General features: G+C 39.0%; 1 protein-coding gene across 1 annotated transcript; it reads right to left on the minus strand.

The window, feature by feature from the left end:
- Positions 1–239: 239 nt before the first annotated feature.
- On the minus strand, positions 240–15,085 carry MYOZ2 (myozenin 2). Its single transcript, XM_062494014.1, has 5 exons — positions 15,010–15,085; positions 9,840–10,009; positions 8,285–8,414; positions 6,727–6,910; positions 240–471 (listed from the first exon to the last, which is right to left on the minus strand). Exons 1-5 carry the CDS (start codon positions 15,083–15,085, stop codon positions 240–242), a joined length of 792 nt encoding a protein of 263 aa, XP_062349998.1.
- Between the last annotated feature and the right edge of the window lie 5,536 nt (positions 15,086–20,621).

A 20,621-nucleotide genomic window follows, 5' to 3' on the forward strand; every position in this document is an offset into this window, starting at 1 on the left:
GAAAGAAGAACATGCAAACACAAATAGAAAATATGACTGTCATAGTTCCCAAGTTACTTTATTTAGCTCATGTTTACAGATGAAACTCGGCGCCAGAAAAGACACACTGCATCTCACATAATTAGTTATACTTCAGCTTCCAAGGAAAAATTTTGTCAGTAGCGTTTAGTAATATTTGGACCAAAAATACACGGATGTGCAGCTTTCAGCATTTGGTACCATACAGAATGCAGCCTCTATCACAGGTCCTCTGTTTCTGGAACAGTGTTGGATTCTGCAGGGTGGATGAACACTACAGGGATATTCTCAGACGTCCATCCTTTGGGAGTCCTGTTGAAGGATCTTCTGGCAGCAAGAGGGTTTGCAAGGATCATGAATCTGGGATCGTTTAGCATCAGCATATTATAATCTGGTACCTTGAATTTAACCAGCTTTGATGCTCTCTCAAAACCACCAAAGGGAGTGGCAACTCTGCAGATATCAGAGAAATAAAAGTTAAATGTGATTTTAAAAATACTTGTTTTCTTTTCCTCCCAGAAGCTGAAGAGAACAGATTTTGGTTCCAGTTTCTTGTTTACATTTTCAGGCTTTAGAGAAAATCATTCTGTTTGTTTTCCTGGGGAATTCTCTTTAAGATCTGATTAATTTCCCCTTAGATAAAGTTTGCAACCTCATTTAAAATTCAAATAGATGGAAAAGCCGAGAGGAAAAAGATGTTGCAAGAAAACCCTGTAATTGGTGAGTCACAGTTACTAAACTTATTTTGTTGGTGATAAGTTGATAAGTCTGAAACTGTAGCTCAACACATTCTCTCTAGCAAGTAATTAGTTCAGAAACTTCTCACCCCATTTTCTCCTCTCCTCAGCTGCTTGTTCCTCCCACTACAGCACCATATTGTTGTACCAGTTAGAATGTATGTGGGTTGTGCTATAAACTTGGGTCACTTCTGTGATCTGGGTTAAACAAAGATCCTTCGAAACAAAGGAGCACTTCAAAATCCAAATTATTTCAGCAATCTGTTTTATATCAGTATGCTCAAACAATTGTAGCAATGCATGTGAAGAGGAGTGGAACTTAATGAGGGAAGCAGAAAGGAACAGCCAAAGACAACAGGCTCTGGAAAGGAGGCAATGGGTGAGGACTTGATACACCAGCTTTGTTTCTGAAGAAAATGTTTATATAACTAAACCTTGAAACACTGTTAAGCCAGCATTATTTATGTTATTTAAATGTAAATTTTCCCTCAGGCAGTAAGTCTGAGAGGTAAGGAATACTAAGATGGAGCTGACTGTTACATGCATTTGCAAACAACAGTATTTCCAAATACCTCCCCTGCTCTTCTGTGTATACAGGTTTCAGATTAAAAAAAAAAGCCCTTGAGTTTTCCTGTCACTTCTTCCAGCCTCCCTTGTACAAACAAACAGACGATGGTATGTGCTCTGCATTTTGATCAGCTGCATAACTTTGCTGGGTTATATTCTAGCCAGTGAAGAGTGTCAGATTTTTTAACTGCATGAGAGCACCTGATTTCTGTAAAACCAGACATGTAATGGCATGGGAAAATGAATTTTTGTTGAAATGGAATTTCACCAGCCTTGGTATATTCTCTGTGTGGTACAGAACAACAGATCTGATGGAATATATTTCCAGTGTCTCCAGGTGTTACAGCAGAAGCCCAGAAAAATTAATACAAACAGAAACTAAATGAGATCGTTTGAAGATCTGTCTAGGATTTTCAGCAGGATAAAACCTCCATGTTTTGCATGAAGAATTAAGTACACATACACCAAAAACGAAGAGATTAGTTCAGAAAAATGAATCTGTGACATAAAAGAAGTGGTGCTGCTCTGTCACTACATGGATGATTCACTGCATTTTGGTACAAGCAGCATTTGTTGAAGGGGATGGTGTTAACTCCAAAGCATCAATCCTGGAAGATATAAAAAATCATGCAAGCTCTGGGCATGCACCCTCACTGAGAGAAGAACACTGCTTTGGATTAAGCTCTAAAAATGTGTCTCAAGTGACGATAAGACAAGATGTTGCAGCAGCAGCCAGTCCAGGCATTAAACTCTCTTGAGGTCAAAGGAAATTGTTTATCCAAAGTTGGTATCGAGCCTGTGGTATCAAGCTTTTCGTGTGGAGCTGTCTTCTAGGTCACAATGTCAACATGGGTACCGTATGATACTGATTAAAAATAATTGCTTGGTAATTGGCACAGAGGGAATGTAGTTATCTACATCTCACCGGGTAATAAATATTGTTTTAATTGCTGCCCTAATTACGATACCCATTCTCACATTGTTGTGATGTTTAATTATCATTGATATGTATATTAAAGGGATAATCAAAATAAACAGAATTGTAATAGCTGTATAAATTGCAAAACGATTCTGTTGTCTAAAACATCCCCTTTGTAGTATTTACGAGTTTAAAATAGAGCAAAGTCCTGTATGTAACAGAAACAGGAGGGCTTTCTTTGGAAATTCAAGTATCTTTTGAGGCAGAATACCCCCTTGAAGCTGCTATACAAAGTCTGGCCTCAGAGAAATTTGCATTCCTGCCTTATAGGCAGGGGCACAGAATGATTGACAGAGAGTACAGTAATTGGCTAAGAGATGTTGATTTTCCTTTACAGCAGCAGTAAATATATTCTTGTGGGCAATAACTTGTCTGACAACGTGGTGTTGTAATGACCTCTGTTGTGTGCACATCAGCTGTGCTACTTGAGCTCTGATTCATTGTGTAGAAGCCTAAATCTCATGCCTGAAAGATTCCAATAGTCATTGCTCATAATAAGGGTGGAAATGCTGGTTCAGAGCCATAGGAAATAGCAGCAGGAAGCGTAACAGATCGTTTAATATTCACTTTGCATATTCCTAAAAAGTAGGTGCTTGATTTAACAATAGCAGGCACAATCATGTTTATTTTTAGCTGTCATTTTAACAGGATTTCTCTTTGATTTTTTACCCTTAGTCTTTCTTATTGAACATTATATTGTCTCAGCTTGGGAGAGACTACTTGTAGCTAATGATTGAGGAAAGTCTGAAGAAATGTTTTAAGTGCATTAGATTAACACCTTCAGTTACATAATCACCAAAAATGTGAGTTTCACATTTTAAAACGGGACCATCATTCATAGAACATTTTGCTCATCATTAATTCTGTGAAAAAAAAAATGTAGGAGCAAAGAATTTGACCCTGCAAAATGCTCAGAGCTTCACGGGAGCTTAGTGCAAGAACTGATTCTAATTTCACAGAGGTATTTGGGTGCTAAGGATCTGGCTAAGCACCCAGCTCCCACTAATCTCTCATCACTTCAAGTTAGCACCCCAAATCCCCGTGAGGCTCTGGATCTTAGCATTTTATAATAGACTTCAGAATCCATGAATCAATGAAAACAGAGCTCAGTCCAGATGGACTGAATTCCTGTAGGGCTTTTGAAAGAGTAGTCTTTGGGAATTGAGAAAGCTAAGCGAGAATTTATCTGGTAGGAGAGGTAGAACTAGTCTGACTTGCTTGTCCTATGTGAGTAAGATGTTGTGCTTTGTATGTTACTCGTAATCCTACCTTTGACATTTTATCCAGCTCCAAGAAAGCAGCTGGAATAAAGGCACTCATTTAAGTAATATTATAAACTCCTTAGCAAATGCAGATTCATGCTGCTTTCCCACAGATTCATTACTTGGTGCTTCCAGACTGGTAAAAGAGACAAGAAATTTTTTCACCAGTAAATGCTTCTTCAATCCTAATAGGAATGAATCTCCAAGAGAAGCCAGATGGCGTGGTCTGTTCTGCTGCTTTTCTCTGCTAGCACAGATTGGTTTTATCTCCGAGGAAGAGAAAGGGCAGCCTGGTGTGCACAGTGTGTTCAGACCCCTCTGAGCTCCACTCCCCTGTGCCCGGTGCTGCCGGAGCTCCCCTGCCCGTCTCGCAGGCAGCCCTGCCTCGCAGCGCAAACCCTCCTGACATTTGCTGCCGCGGCTCTTCCTCCAGTGACCTGCCAGCACTGCAAGGTCCCTGCGCCTTAAAATGAATACTAGATTCAAAAAAACCCACCTCTATGAACTCCTTACTTGTTTTAAAAGCTCCTTAGTGCTATAAAAATCGCACTGCTGCATGGTCCAGAGTCACCTCTCCACTGCTGGACAGTGGGGAAAAAAAATCTGGATGCTGTTTAGTGCTGAAGGTGTTTTTAAGGTGTGGATGTGTGCCTCAGTCCCAAGACATCAGACCTCGCTACCCGCTCAGGTTGTGCTGTTTTTCCAGTTTGTTGTGTAACAAGGAAAGCTCAAAGGAGCCTGGAATGGTTTGTAAAGTCGGAGTGCCACTTCAACAGACGCCAGTGAATGAACCGGGAAGGATCCCGGGCCGATTTCCCTTGGGAATCCTGTGGCTCACACTTACTGTTAACCACACCTCCTTCTGACTAATGGTGACTGTAGCAGCACTTTGCAGGAGAACAAACACAATGGCACTTTACTGGATGATGAAGCAGGATGGAAAGCCTAGATAGATACCCTCGCTGATAACAAAATGGTGCCATTATATCACATTTTAATTGTTTAATACAGGTTCATTTGCTTTCTCTCCAAGACTGCAATTAAGCAAGCCAAGGGTGCTGTGACCTAGATGCACGGAATGACTTAGTAGGATCTAGACACAGAAATCCAGTTAGTCTTCCGTTGGATAGCTTGGCATGGCAGTGTGCTGCTTTAAATCCCATCATCAAACACTCTCCTGTGCATTTTTAGGAGTTTAGACATCTAAGTAATAGCTGTAAAATCCTCTCCAAGAGATGAGTATCTTGAATTTTCATTTTTCAAATTATCAATTTCCTTTTGAATCTGCTAGAAAACATAAGTCTGACTGTAACATGTAACAGCTTTCATAAGTCCACCAGGCATCCTTTTCTACTGGATGTAAGTTTTTTGGGTTTTTTTCCCATGAGGAGGAGAGCTGTGGTGGATGCTGTTTACATGTTTTTTTGGTTTGAATTTTCCAGTTTTGCAGTCTGGATCTGGATTTAAATGCCAAATTTTGTGTTTTTATGGCATTTACAAGGGAGAATATTGACATTTCCCTTATAAGAATGCACATATGTTCAAGAAATTCAGACCGCAGTAAGCCACAGTTCTGCCATGTCATGCACAGAGAAACTCCACATAGAAAGAAATCCAAATAGTTGTAAAGAGGGCAGCTGACAGAACACAGGGCCACAGAGACTGCCTTAAAATCCACAAAGGAGCCATCAGACACTATCTCAAGACACATATCCCTGTTAATGGGGTCTCTGTGCCCTGTGTGATGCTGTCCTTCACAGTAATGACTAGCACCTCTTGTGAGAAGGAGAACCGATTCTGTCTCCATGTATTTGTATCTTTAGCATTTTTTTTTCCTTGGGCTCTTTCTTTCTTTCTTTCTTTTTTAATTTATTTTTCTTTTAGGTTACAATAAGCACAGTACATAAACTATGCTGTTGCTGTTCTGATGTTGGCAGCTGTGGCACATCTCTGACTCGCATTTGCTATTTTGTCTGCTGACAAGAGTGTGCCACACAGACTAACTAACATGGCTGAGTATATTGCTGCTAGGAAAACAGAACTAGTGCAGTGTCTGCAGTGCCAATTTTGATGTTGAATTGTCTAATTTTGTAGTCTTTGCACTCATAGTTGAGGCCCACATCAACATCAGGAGCACAAGTGATGTTTGTGGTATTTTTCTCCAAGTTTGTATAGCCATGAAGAATTTTGTTTTTCAATAGATTGCAGTCTGGCCTTTTGACAAGGGGTTTTGGTTTGGCTCAGCTGTCTGGAACTCAGCAGGGTTGTCCATTACTTCAGTAAATAAAAATAGTGTAAATGGAATGAAAGAAAGCAGAAGACATGAGTAAGAATTTGCTTTAAAGCTTTAAAAACCCAGTGTTGCCCATATAGCTAGAAGTTCTACTTAAAGCTGTGATGCTCTAGTTACCATGTAAGTAAAACAATGTTTAATCTGTTAATTTGTTGCTGGAGGTTGTCAAATATATAAAAAATGTTACACTGCAATAAAACAGGAAATCTTCCAGCTATTTAGTGTGAGGGATTGGTTGTGGGATAAAGTTCATTGCACCATCATTGCCTAAAACAAAGCCACGTGAGTTGTATTAAAAAAGAAATAGAGTACTTTGCACTGTACAACTTAGAAACAAAGTTCTGACTGAGAGATCTGACAATACCATACCTACTGAAGTCAACAACAGGCATCCTGAAAGGAATTTGAAGCTAATATTTCCCATTTATTGTGTACACTGAATCATAAAATCATAGAGTGGTTTGGGTTGGAAAGGCCCTTAAAGATGATTTAGTTCTAACCCACCTGTCGTGGGCAGGGAGACCTTTCACTAGACCAGGTTGCTCAGAGCTCCATCCAGCCTGGCCTTGCAAACCTCCAGCCATGGGCATCCACAACTTCTCTGGGCACTGGATTCTGGTCCTTTCTTTCTTTCAATATTTTTAGCAATTTACCTTCTTTTCTTAGTTCTGTGGTTTGACTTTGGGGCCACACTTTAGAGATAGACAGATTTGCTCCTTAATGCTCTTGTTTACCACTTGTAATCTGTGCGTTCATGTATATGCATACACTTGCAAACACAGGTGATAGGGTTTTTAAAGCTGGTGGAAACATTTTATTTCATGGTAATTTTCCCCTGGTCAGTGAAATTCAGTGTTCATTCAGGATTACCTGTTAAAGCTCCTGTAGTCAGGCAGTTCCGGCTTTGCTTCAGGTGTAAAAAGTTTAGGATATAAAGCTTCCAGCAGTTCTGGATCATCCCTGATGGCTTCTATCCAGGGAGACTGGTAATACTTTGGCACAGCTGTAGTGTTGAACTTTTCAGGAGGAATTTCTTTCAGTGGTCCAGAATATCCTGAAATGTACAAGGTAAAACAACTATAATGATTCTTTGTGTTTTCTGCTTCCTTGCCACCATCCTGTGTAAGCAGGTGCCAAAAGCAGAATTTCTCAGTGAGTTAAAATGAAAAGTTGGGTCAAGTCACAGGCCACAGCTACACAGAAACAGAGATCTGGCTGGGGAAATTTGTAGCCTTTTAGATAGATAACTGGTCCAAAGTATTCCAACTTATTTTAAGGCTAAGTTTATTTTGGTTTTTTTTTTACAAATTTGTTTCTATTGTAAACATTCGTTTGACACCAGAGAGTACCGACATAGTCCTTGGGCTAAATTAGCAAAAAGATTTTTAAAACAGACTGTTGATTAAAAGTAAGATAATTCTACCTCTTGGAGTGAAATTTTCCACCTACATCTACATCTAGATCTTTAAATGAATGCTATTTCATTCTATAAGCTTAAACCTCCCCGTGGCTTAATATCTACCCTGACCAGACCTATTTTGCCTTAAGAAAGGCTTGAAGATTTGTATCATATCTTAGCAATGGAAATTGCCTCTGTTTGCATGGTGTTTGGCCAAAGGATACACAGAGGCTCAGCAGTCACCAGCAGAGCAGGACTGACCTAGTTTACATGGACTGGAAAAGGTCTGCACAAAACATGCATTGAGTAATTCTGAACAAAGAATGAATTTGTAAAAACCACGGTCTGCTCATGGATAATTCATAAACAGGAAGAAGGGCTATATCGCCGAATAAATTAATTAAAACAAATTAGCCTTCTCTAGCCTTTTAAGAATACAAAATAAGGCCTTCTTGTAACTCACTCCTTAAAATAAAGCCAGCAGTACCCTCACAGTTAAGGATTTAAAAAAGAACAGTTTATGCAGCCAGAGGCAAATTCCTTTTAAAGTTGCTCCTCTCTAAAAGGTTCTAACAAAACTTAGTGACTTCAGATTTACATTTATGGATAATTAAACTACAATGAATAGCTTGCTGACTGTTGAGCAGGGTGTTGCACATTGGAAACAATGGTTTTGGCGAAGAAAAATCAGTATATTTATGTGGTTTTAAATCACAGGATCTATTTCTCAGGGGTTTTGAGACCTGTATATATAGGAGTAGTCTCTCTTCATATTTAGATATGTTTCTCTTTAGAGAGAAGTATTACAAAAGGTATATCAGATCTTTTAAAAATTAACATAAGCAACTTAGCACATCACTTTACGTTTCTGGGAGAAGTTCTGATTCGCTACCTGACTTAAATGTGTCTATTTCTAATATTAGTCCATTAACAAATTCTTTTTGAAGATACTGCCTTAAAAAGGGTCGTTTCTTTGCTGTGAAATGAGACTGAATGTAATTAATGAGTGTATTTAGACTGTCATATTACCTGGGGCGATGTTGTCAGGGTGTGGAGGGCTCCGGGGGTCAGGTGTGTTGGGAGGTGTCATTGGGGCGTGCTGGGGGATTCCTTCCACACTGAGGCCATCCATTCTGACACTCTGGATGGGCTCTCCACGCTGCATTCAGACAGAGAGAAACAGCACTTCAGGCATGGGATTCTCTGGGGAGGCTGCAGCAGTGCTCCAGTTTACAGCCCAGATCTGATTCCCAGCGGGTACAATGCTAAAGCACATTGTCCTGCTCTTTGATGGAGTATTCCCTTCACACTTAAATTGTCTGAATAACCAAAAATGAGCATTTTATCAGGAACTAGACACTAGAAGCTGTTCTGTGCCAGACAGAGCACCCGTGCTACCCAAAGGGCCGAGAAATCTGGCAAGTTTGAGCTCTTTGAGTTTCAAAGCATTGAGTCTTCAAAGTGCATTTTCCCCTATCTGTTGAAAACTCGCTGCATTTGTTGAACTGCTTTTGTTTGGGATTGTCTTTTCCTTTATTTGTAATAGAAATAACAACTTCAGTGCAAGTCAGTTTCTGGAGATTCATGATATGCTGTTATTTTCCACCCTCCTATTGGGATATCGGTTCTAAGGAAACATCTGAAGGCTTAATCATTGTTGCACAAATATAGAATTAGAGTCTCATAAGAAGTCAGCATCTTATTTTAGCTATGACACATAGGCTAAAAGCAATTTAAATATAGACTGGTTTAGAGTAAGAGTTTCTTGAAGTAGGAAAGCAAATAAATAATATTTGTTTAAACTTGAAACAACAACAAAAAAATCAAGGCAGAATGTTTTCTAGTAATTTTGAAGTACGTTAGAAAGATGAACTTTGGCAGGCAGAATCCTAAAGATGATGCAGACACCACCAGTGGTGCTAAATGGACACTTAGGGAAGGGAACAGGAGCCAGATCCATCATTTTTTCATGTGTTGGAATGTCATAGTGACTGTGAACCATGTGTACTCTGTGGTTTTGGGGAGGGAAAGTGGACTAGATGGAAATGGATCTGTCAGACTGTAGCAAAATCGTGGAACTGTGTATGGAATTCTGACAAGATTGATGGTGTGCTCAGAATTTATCTGTGTAGCTTCTAATACTCAACAGAGGGAGAAATGGGGGGACAATATTCATAGATGATCTGTTAAATAAGAGTGTTTAATAATAGCCTTGGATGCTTGGTGGAGTTATTCAGATTTTTTAGTATGGGATTTCTTTTGTGCAGATTTATTTTAAAAAGGCGGATTCATCAAAGCTCAAACTTGATCCCATTTTATCCCAGTGTAATTTAACTTGTGTTGAGCAACTGATCAAAGATGTTGGAAATATCTATACGATATAAAAAGAAATATAAATTCATTTTTAAAATTAAACTATAGGATCTCAATTAATAAAATACAATTGGCTCACTTCTTCTTAGCCTCATTCTAGGATTTTGCTTTTATTTTTCCTGAAACAACAAGTAGATCATACACAACGTGTATCACGATCACCGAAGAATCCCGCTGTAGAATCCCTGAGAAGTCATTACAAAATACTCACATTTCTTGGCTTGTTTGCCACGTAATGATAATTCTCATACGTGTATTTGTCAGATCTCCGCTGGCGTCGCTTGAAGAGCCTGGCCCCTCTGTTGCTGAGCGTCGACAATTCCTCCACCATGATATCTCTGGGCGTGCTGACCTTTTTCCCAAGGTTCAGGCTGGGTGAGACTGCAATGCAATGGGTGAGTACAAACCTCTGTTTGTCTTAAATGTCTGATATTCTCTGCTCTGCATCTGAAATCCAACAACATGTTCATGCATATTGAGCTAACACGTAGCACGGCGTCACATGGCGTTAGTGACATCGAGCCTTCTTCCAGAATTTTGGAGGAGATTATTGAACGCCACAAACCTGTATTTTCAAAGATGATAAGCACCTCAAGCTCCACATTAGCTGTTATCAAGAGCAGATCTATAGTATCCTACGCACTATATTAATAGCAGGCTAGCAAAAACTGGCTTCTGCTGAAACTGAGAGCAAAATTCCTTCCCACATCAAACCTTCAGTTAACTTTCTGTGTCCTGCATTGGATAGGTAAGACAGAACTCCTTTTAAACATACCTTCCAGCCTCCATTAAATACTATTTCAAAACTAACTTTCAAAGTAAAGCTCAAGGTATGGAAAATGAGAGTCCTAACAAGAATCACAACATGTTTCTAGGAATTGATTCATTTAGGACCTTTTGCGTTTTGTTCTCTCTGAGAGGAAACTGAAAGTACTGGATGCATATTTCTTTATTCACTACTTGGGAAAAATTTCTTCTATGTCTTTATTGAAAATTGGAATTTGGAAAGGAGAATGCATGAGCAAGGGAAGGGGTGGTCAGTCAGGATTGTAAACAAATAATTCCAGATGTCAGAATTCCTATGGTCATCTTCATGGTGGTGTTCTGGAAGCTGGGATGCTGGTGGCACCAGGCAAGGTACTGCTTAGTGGCTGAACACTCACTGTTGAATGTCCTCAACCTAGAGATAAAACTTAAAGCTTAGAATACAGAAACCTAAACACTGAAGACACTATTTTCTATTTATTTGGTTTTGTTTAGAACATTGCAGAATTTAAGAAATAGAACAGTAATAGGATAGTCTATGCCTCACATATTCTTACGGTCTCCAGGATTTAAAATTCTGAACTTTGACATGTATTTTAATACATTAAAATGAAATGAGGACAAATTATACACAGTAACTTTCCTGCTATCAGAGCAAGCAGACAGGAGGTCCAGTTTAAAATTAACATTACAAATTCATTAACTGCAGAAGGTACCTAATACCAAAGTCAATATTGCATATGAAGGGTTTTCTTTTGAGTAAATGGCATGTTCAACCTGGCACGTGTCTTCTAGTAACTTTATGCTGGAAAAACAATGTGACGTGCTGACATTTAGGAAAACCTAATGGAGACAAGTATATTAAATATTTAGCTGAAGCTGGACAGACAAGAGTTTTCCACATAGTAAATCAAACAAGTTGATGGGCCCTGGAGTGCATCACTGTTGATCCATTTCTGTCCATACCAATTTCAATTGAGTGCTTGCAGTGGATTTCAGTGGAACAAGAGCAAGTTAACTGGATCATGAACTGGATTGTGCATGTCTGCTTTAAAAATAGTGTGTACAAAGAATCCTAACAACCTCCTGTTATTTAAGAGCTAGTTACAAAACAGAGTTCTTAACATGGAAGAAAATGACTCAGCTTGCCCAGTGTAGCCCTATCAGGGGCTGATAGTAGTGGGATTTTGGCTCTGACGTGTAGATAACTGTGCTGGTTATTGGCCAGTGGCCTGAAATTTAGACCTTATTGTTTCTCAAAATGACTGCAAGGGTAGGGACTGCTGGATGGTTTTGTGTTAGTAAGAAGTAAGAATTTCGCTCCACAGATCAGCAGCATTTTCACGTAGAAAAGCTTCTGTTGTTTGTACACAACATGGGGAATGTGCACATCCTCAGAGACCAGGGAGCCAAGGGAATTACAGAGCTCTGTCCAAAGCACTCAGGATTCTTCTGGGACACTCTGGGTGTTATCTATTCTGGGCCTTGCTGTTCCCTAATGTGCACACTGTTCTTGTTAATGTTAACTGAAGGCTCCAAGCTACTTTGTAAGCCACAGTTGTGTCCTGTTGTGTATCCAGGCAGCATCCCAAAATCGTAAGTGTAAAGTTCATTTGAATTCCTTGCCAACTAAAATCTAATCATCTGTCTAGCTTTATGATGTGTCTAGGGATAGTTTCAGTGTCAGTGCAGATAAAGTGATGGAGAACGAGAGAAGAAGGACATTTAGGGGATGGTAGAAAGAGAACATTAGTGTCATAGATGGACATTGTAAAATAGTGTTAGAAGTTTAATTCATAGTTTAATCCTAATCTTAACCTTTATTTTAATTTCTTTAATTTGTTCCTGCCCAGTCCTTCTTGTCCTCTGCTTAAAATCACAGCACATGGCATTTAAATATGATTTATATAGTTCCTCCTGCATTCACTACCTAATATTCCTTTAATCCATCAGTTTAAAATCTTCTAAATACCTTAATCTGGACTATAAACTTTAATAATAAATATTAGAAAGCATATTTGTTGTAGTATAAGAAGTAAGATTTTTTAAATTGTATCAGGAAAGACAGCTAATCATGTAGATACTGGAGAATGGATTTAAGAAGTAATATAGAACTGGAGGTGGGATTTAAGTGATCAATTCCAAGGGCTTTATCAAACATAAGTATTTACATCCACATTTACCTTTACCAAGTAGTCTTTGAAATGTTCTGATTAGTCCAAGTCTACCAGCTTGAGCACCCACTGATTTATTCATGCAGTTTCTCTTTGAGACTGTAAGACGGTTTACAGTTAGTGTCTGTTCCTGCAGCATTTTGTGATGTATCCACTTGCTCTAAAGAATGGGACAAAGTCGTGTCCCACAAGCCAACAACAGAGGTGGGCTTTCAGTCTTCACCAGTCTTGCTCACAGATTGGTGATCTCAGGCACTGGCACAAAACATGGCTGATTTTGGAGTTTACCAACAACTGTTTCTGCTAGGAATGTCTTTTAACAAGGATGTGGAGAGTCACTGTTTACCTGAAAGCATTATAATAAAAAGGGTCTGAAATAAAAATGGAGTAGGAATGCTTACACCACTCCGAGGTGCTGGGGTTTATGTCACAGAGCCTTTTGTTATGGTGTACCTGTGCTAGCAGTGGAGAGTTTCACAGGGCTGTGAGACTGGCTGGAACTGTACATTTAATTTTGATGTAATTGCCAGCTGCAGGACTGTCATTAGGAATAGTGATTCCAAGCCCAGGAAGACAGCAGTTCACCTTCTAGATCTCAAATTAAGCTCACTGAATTAACAATTCAGGGCAAAACAAAATGTCAAAATTTAGTTGAGCTGAATCTAGCCAATTAAATGCCAGATTTCTCCTGGGTTTTTCCAAGGCTTGTTCAGATTTGGTCCCCAAGAACTGGCTTATACTTTGTATCACCACAGCTTTGGTTCTCCTTCTGTTCTCTATCTGGCTTCACTGAGCTTGTACAGTTACAAATTTCAGTCTCTTATCACAACCATTTCATGGACTTCCATTTTATTTTAGCATATAAATATCGCAAGCATCCAAACAAGAGGCAAAAATAGAATTTTTCTAAGAGTTAGAATTGCCTTCAGTGGCCACATATCACAGCATATCTAGCAGGATAAGCTGCCATAACTATGAGTATGAATCTTGACAGCAAATCTGATAATACGTAAATAATAAAAAGGAAGATTATGTGAGGCAAATGTTAAGCATCAGCACAGATTATCCAAATACGCCAATGATTTCAAGGACTGTATGCTACATTTATTAGTACTGCTATGAATAGTAGCAACATTTATCATGTGAAATGCCTGGTTCCAAACAAACATATGAAAGACTTTTTTTTCCCCCCTTTTGCCCTGAAGAGCTTACAGGCTATTTCAAGCACATGTAGTGCTTGGGTTTGCGATACAATACAATTTAAAAAAAAAAGGTTGTAATGAAATCTGGAAGGACAGACTGGCTTTCAGATTTGAGTGTGTGTTCAGTGGAGAATGGAAATAAGAAAGAGGTATTTGCTTAGGAATGGAAACTTCATGTAAAAAAAACCCAACCCTCTGGAAATATCAGAAGCAGTAGGACCAGGCAAACTCTTAGCTACTTGTTCTAAAAATTCCTAAGTCTCTCACCTCACCCTTCGTGCAGCTGCAATGGTCATGGAGTGAGTGCAGAAACCATCAACAAGTTCTTTAAAACAAAAGCCCACCAAAAATATTTTCAAAACTGGAATTCAATGTTCAATATTTCATCCCATGAAAGTGGTATAACTTTGATAAATTCTAAATATTAACGCAGCTCCCTGTGGTTGCAGTGAGGCTTGTGGGGTGCTTATCACTGTTAGAAAATGGGTCTTTTATGTAGATGGTAAAAAAGGCTTCATAGGCAGGATTGGCAGGCTCTCCAAAGTCATCCAGCATATACCTAATGAAAGCCAAGCAGATTTGTATTCCCAACTGAGCTAATTGCTTCTTAAGGTGTCATGCTAGAAGCATACCTTCAAGAACCTGTTTTAGAAAATTAAACAACCTTCCAATAAGTGCCAGCATTTTCATCAGTGCAACTACAGAGAAGTAAAATTTCTGTCAAATCAGATTAATTGGTGGCTGTGCATTAGAGAGAATGCCAAATGCTAGTAAAACGTGTTAGTTACAAAGACGAGATTTGAGAGGAACAGAGATGTAAACATTTGTTTCAAAATTTTTTATCATTTATATAAAAAATGCAGAGTGAAACAGAGCAAAAAAATTTGAAAAGATGGTATACATCAGTATGTTTCTTAGACGATAGCCTTTTAAAGTGGAATGAAGTCATGTTATTAACCCCAAATAATGTTCTGAAAGGCTATCCTAGCAGAATGTACATCAGCTGTTAGATTACTTCATTCCTCCACAGCAGTTGTTCCTCTGAAAATAGCTTTCAAATGAAAAGAGGCAACTACAAAAGGATTAGTTACCATAGGCAGCATGATACTCCCACAAGATTATTTATGGCAAAACACCCAGAGACAAAGCTGTAAGAGAGTTAAACTCTATGATTAAAAAAAATGTATTAGGGAGGGCTAGAGGACATTGCATATGCAGTAAGCTGGGTTCAGTGCTATACCATTTCTGTGTATTTCATCCATAATGGCTGATGCTTGCTCTTTCCTCTCTTTGGCCAGGGCAGAATCTGATAACATTGTGATTTTCTGTTACGATTTTTCCTTGCTGCAAAAAAACAACACATTTTTATATTGTTGAGCCAGCACGCACGGTTCGGCCAACTTTCATCTCCAACAGCCTGCTTAGGGAGGCTGAACAGGGAAGCCAGGGGTTTCTGACTGACAAACACTGCACTGCAAAATTTACTGGCAGCTCTTGCTTGCAGACAGATGTTAGGACATGTTTTGATGGATAGGAGATTCAAAGGAATGGACTTTGAGTTGGTTACATAAATTCTTCAGCAAAAATCAGTGTCAGTGGTATAGGCCTTCTCACATCTACTCACTATACTACAAGAGGTAAATTCCCACCTAATTTCAATTTACATCTTGGTTTATGTTTTCAGGAATGTTACATTTTGAAATTTCTTAATCTAGTAAGGAATCTGAGGAATGAAACTAGCTTCTCTAGTATCTTTAAAGAAGGTGCATTTCTGATTAAGTAAAAATACAAACATCTTTTAAGTTGCAGAGTCAAGAGGTTACATAAATGTCTTGAATATGACAGTTTGTAGGACAGACAATGTCAAAACATTTCAGGAAACAATACACTTACCCTACTGTTTTGTTGTGCAGATAAAAAGCGATGTCAACCCTTTAGCTGAGGCTTCAGAAGTTAGTTATGCATGGGGATGACCTGCCTGGTCCTGGATGGTTTGTACCCTTGTGCTGGGATCTGCATGGTACCTAGTACTGAGACAGACTGGGGGGCTGATCCTCTCCAAAGGGGTTGGCATCCAGCTGACATCAACCAGTTATATATAGAATCAAACACTCCAGCCACTCATATCTTCCTGGCAAAAGAAGAGAACAGAAAAGATTCAACTGCACCCACAACAAAGAGAGGTTGTGTCCCTTCCAGAGCTTATTGCAAATTTGATGGAATGCCCCCCTAGTACTGGTACAGATCATCTCCTCATCTCCTCATCACCCCTGAGAATTATAATCTGTCTGTTATAATCAGGAAGGAGGCATTTAAAAATAAGGTGTTAAGTGTATAGATAGGCAAGACTATAGCAGATGAGAATGGCATGGGCTAATCCTTCAGTGAAAGATGAAACTGTGCTTCTGTAGGGCCTGATGGCTAAAGTCAGTGGCAGATGGCTGATATACAGAGGCTGCTCTGGGAAAGAAATGAGATTTTCTTCAGCATGATACGTGCTAGGGAGTAATTGCTCAACAAGCACACGCCTCGCAAACTGGTTCTCAAAATCCCCTCACTTTTTTTGAGCACTAGGGACAAAAAACCTTCAGCTCACTAATATCCAGCATTGCAGGATGATATTGTGTCAGTTTATCAAAGAAATGTGTGATTTGTAGCACACGGATATTTCACAGCAGCGACCAACTTTGGACAGAATAAAACAGGGGCCCCCTTGCCCTCCTGTCTGAATGGAGCTAGATGAGTTTTGGGGCAGTAAAAGCAAGGTGAAGTTCTTGTATTTCTGACTTGTATTTGAGTTTGTTGTAGGAAGTTCCTTTTTGTTATGGAAAATGATGGTCTTATTTGGCTTGGAGGATTGATCAGAAAATTGCATGCATGCTGATAAGACAAGTGAAAGGAATTCTGACTGTAAAGGGAATCTGGAGAGTAATAAAATAAACCAACACAGTGTGCAGACCTTTTCCAGCAAGAAGCACTTTGAGACAGATAAAATAAATGTGCATGATCCAATGTCCTGAAAGTCTGCCTGTCCAGCTGAAAAATTGCATTATTTTTCCCTCAGGCTTTCTACTCCCTTTGCTTTGCTTTGCAAAACATTTTTTCTGAGATCCTGGCCATCTCTGCCCCAAAGAAATTCATTTTAATCCTCACCATCAGAACTGACCTGCTGCTATTGCTGATTGGTGATTTTTTCCTAGTTTTTGTGCTTGGATCAGACACTTTTAACAGTACTAATAAGCATGGTCGCAGTCTTGGTTGAATCTTATCTATTCAACTATTTGAATTTGAATGATCTCAGTGTTTCACCACCAGATTGTCAAATGGGATTGAAGGGAAGAATTTAAATGTTAAAATAGCCTGAGGAATTGGGGAGGGAGGGTGGGAGGAAATCAAATGCAATTCAGTAAAGCCATATCCAAAAGCAATTATGAAGTGGGCATTCATCTAATTGACACTGACTTAAAAGTTTAATCCAGGAGGAACTATCAAGAGACATCCCAAATGGGATCGTCTCATGTTTAGTCTATTGCAATTCCCATTAACTAATTATTTGATAAAAAGTACATAAATTTTATTGTGTTGAAGTTGAGCATTAAAATAAACTTCGTAGAGTGACTATTGTAGAATTTAATTTACTAATTACTGGTGTGTGAAGATTTTGCCGTTAGCTGAAGTAGAAATAAGCATGTCACTGCAGCTGAAATAAAGAATGTGTATCTGTCATGACTGCAAAACTAGAACTGATCCTGTTCAATGCTGCTTTCTTTTATAATGTTCAAAGAGGTTAAGGGCACCATAAAATACACCAGGTTGCTAAGACATCATTCATATATATGTGTGACTAGTAGAATGTCCATAATTTTTAGTAAAAGCTAAGGAAGGTGAAAGAATTACAGTACTATGTGACATCATCACAAAAATTAAACCCTGCATGTCAGTAAGAAGAGCTACTTTATTAGTAGCAAAATAGGATGTTTAGTCAGCCTGGTAACAAGGACAGTGTTTTCCTGTCTTCTTTATTCAGGGCATTTTTATTTAACCAAGTAAGACCTTTCCTTTGGGTCTGGTCTTGTCCTGCACTTCGTGGGTTCTTTCCCACCACACTGCTTCCTCTGAATTGCATAATTGACCAGAAAGGACACCCAGGGTGGCAAGTGGAAAAAGCCTGAACTATTTCTCCCTCATTTTCTCTCTTTTTCCATCATCTCCTTTCCACAGAGGCAATTTAAATGCTGAACAAAGCCTCAGTTCTTAACAGGTGCTTAAATTCAACCTGAGACTGTGAATGCCAGATCTGCCTAACTTCATGCCATGAATTTAAATCAATGAACTATTCAGGCTGTTAATGTTTGTGCATTGTATAATTCACAGTATGAGCAATATCTGTTGGTAAAAAGGGGGCCATAATTTCTAGACAATGGCAAAGTTGCAGTTCAGTTAATGATGAAGCTGATGTTTCTGTATTCTATGTCCATCTGTGCTTCAGACAGCAGTTTACAGGTATAACTCACTGTAAAATACCTGGCTGGAACCGAATAATAGGTAGTCATAAAGTGCCAACAGTTGCTTTTAAAAATTAAACTGGTCCTTTTCGGAGATAAACTGCCAACAGTTGCTTTTGATCGGATGAAGCTGTCCCCCATCAATCTAAGTGTACTTATAATCTTGTTTTTACTTAAATTCTGAACCTAAGCTTCCTACATGTGAATGAGACCAATATTTCATTTTCATGAAATATGTCTTGCAGTCTGACTGAGGCAGTACAGGGTTCCCTGTTTCCACTTCTAAATTCAAATATGTTTGAGTGAAAAAATACCTAACACTCTGGAGTTATCTGGAATATCCTTCTCTGCCTATGAAAAGTGTGGGAAAAGCCTTTAAAAAATATATGTTCTGTTTGAATTTTTGCTTAGGGATTTTTTCTTCTTTTTCAGATGAAAAACTAAGTTTTTTCATTTCAATTATATGCTTCCTTGGTACTTTTTCTGTAGCTACATTGAGCAGACTGGCAAAAGATCGTTGCATTTGAGGTATTGATGTATTCAATCACCTGTAATCAATAATTTGAGAGGTTTTTAAAAATATTGTTACTGTTGTCTTTCTGTTCAGGATCCAAAGAATACAATTTTTTTTTTAGTCTGGGATCCATAGGAAGAGACTTAGTATATGATTTAGTAATCTCATTATCTTCAAGGTTTTTTTAAACAAATGGGATGGTTTATTTTGTAGGATTTACATTTGCCACATCAGACCCAGTAACAATTCACATGAAAGCCTGAGCAAAGAAGCCCCCTTGTTTTACCTGCACTGTCCGTAACAGAAGGAGACCTAAAGGAGGATGACAGATTAATATTGCCCTTGTTCACAGGCTGGCTTAATTATCCAAGTGGTTAAATAATACTTCTCACTGAAATTCATGGTTCAATAGGTACAACTCATTGGAGACTCTGGTCTGTGCTTGACTAAAGTTAAATAATCTGTAGAAAATAGGAACATTTCTTCAGTGGCTTTTTTTCCCATGCTGTGGGATCTTTTTGCATTTAGTGCAGACACATTGGAAATACATTTTCTGTGCAGAGGTGGGGATGGAGCTTCACTTTTGGAGGCACAGTATTGCCCCTGGTCTCCCTGAGAGTGGGAAAAGTGCCCCAGCAGCCCGGGGATGGGGTGGTGGCGTGGGTATGGCTGCAATTCAGCCTCCAGGGACAACAGACGTGGGGTGACTCCTCAAGGTTTCTTACTTACACTTGTCTGACACTTTCATGCTTCATTTCCAGTTGAAATAGGCATTTTAAGAAAGCACCAAGCCGACAGCCTGATTTAATCCCCAGGACTAAGGCCACAAGCACCAGCCTGTGCTGTCAAAGACTTAATCAGAGCCAGCAGCTGGCCAGGGAGCTTTATTTCAGTACGTGCATGTTCTGGTGGTCACTGGTTGAAAACTCCTTCATTTCTGTGGGTGGTCCACTGCACTGTGAGCCTGACATACTCTTAGGGGTTGTTTTTTATTCCCATCAAAAGGATACAAGTCTTCTCCCTGATTGCATCAACATTGCAGTCTGACACTGTGTCACCAGAATGGACTGAGAGCCCCTGACTAAGGGGCTCTTAAAGAAAAGATCCTTTCTTCTTAAATATAGCAGGGCATGCACATCTTTGTTGCAGGTTGATGTTTGTTTGGAGATAAACCCTTTTCATACTGCATTCAATTCCAAATTCTTTCTCCATAGCTAGAGAATCTGTTTAGATGCCTTCACCACAGGATTTGGATACCTGAGAATTTTATTTTGTTATTCTTGATGTGGCGCTGTGATTTTAAAAGGAAGCTTTCCAAGTGAAATAGGAGTTCAAAGAAAAGACTGACTATTCTGCCAAGTTGTTGAACTTCTTCCATTTGCTGGGGAGTGCCAAACATCAAACTGGCAGAATATCATGGGGGTTTTAGTTTTGAAGGTGAAGGGGGAAATCTTAGTCCAAAATGCATTTCGTAACGATTAAAGTATGTAGAATGTTTTTAAAGTATTTGAAGATGCAGATCCAAGGCAAACCTCACTGTGTATCTGACTTTATGATCTCCACTGATACTTCCAGATCAGTGGATTAGTTTCATATTTATTTTCCTGATTTTGTATTGACAAATCCAGCCATTCAGAATGAAGAGCCATCTTCTGGACCATGGTTTATAAAGAATGTGTGGTTACAAATGCACTGTGGGGAAATTACGTAATAACTTTTGTCTGACACGTGCTTCAGACATCTTTTCAGTTTTCTGAAAAGATGCTTTTGGAAGACTCAAGTTCTTATGAATGCAGAGCTGGAAAAAAAAACCCAACAACAAAAAACCTTGAG

Source organism: Cinclus cinclus, chromosome 5, assembly GCF_963662255.1.
Source record: "Cinclus cinclus chromosome 5, bCinCin1.1, whole genome shotgun sequence".
NCBI classification, from domain to species: Eukaryota; Metazoa; Chordata; class Aves; order Passeriformes; family Cinclidae; genus Cinclus; species Cinclus cinclus.

Excerpts from the sequence above, each read along its gene's own strand:
- MYOZ2 (XM_062494014.1), bottom strand. The coding sequence starts at position 15,085 with ATGTTATCAGATTCTGCCCTGGCCAAAGAGAGGAAAGAGCAAGCATCA. Across the intron at positions 10,010-15,009 it reads GGATGAAATACACAGAAATG|TCTCACCCAGCCTGAACCTT; the intron begins GTATAGCACTGA and ends ATTGCATTGCAG. Across the intron at positions 6,911-8,284 it reads CCCTGACAACATCGCCCCAG|GATATTCTGGACCACTGAAA; the intron begins GTAATATGACAG and ends TGTACATTTCAG.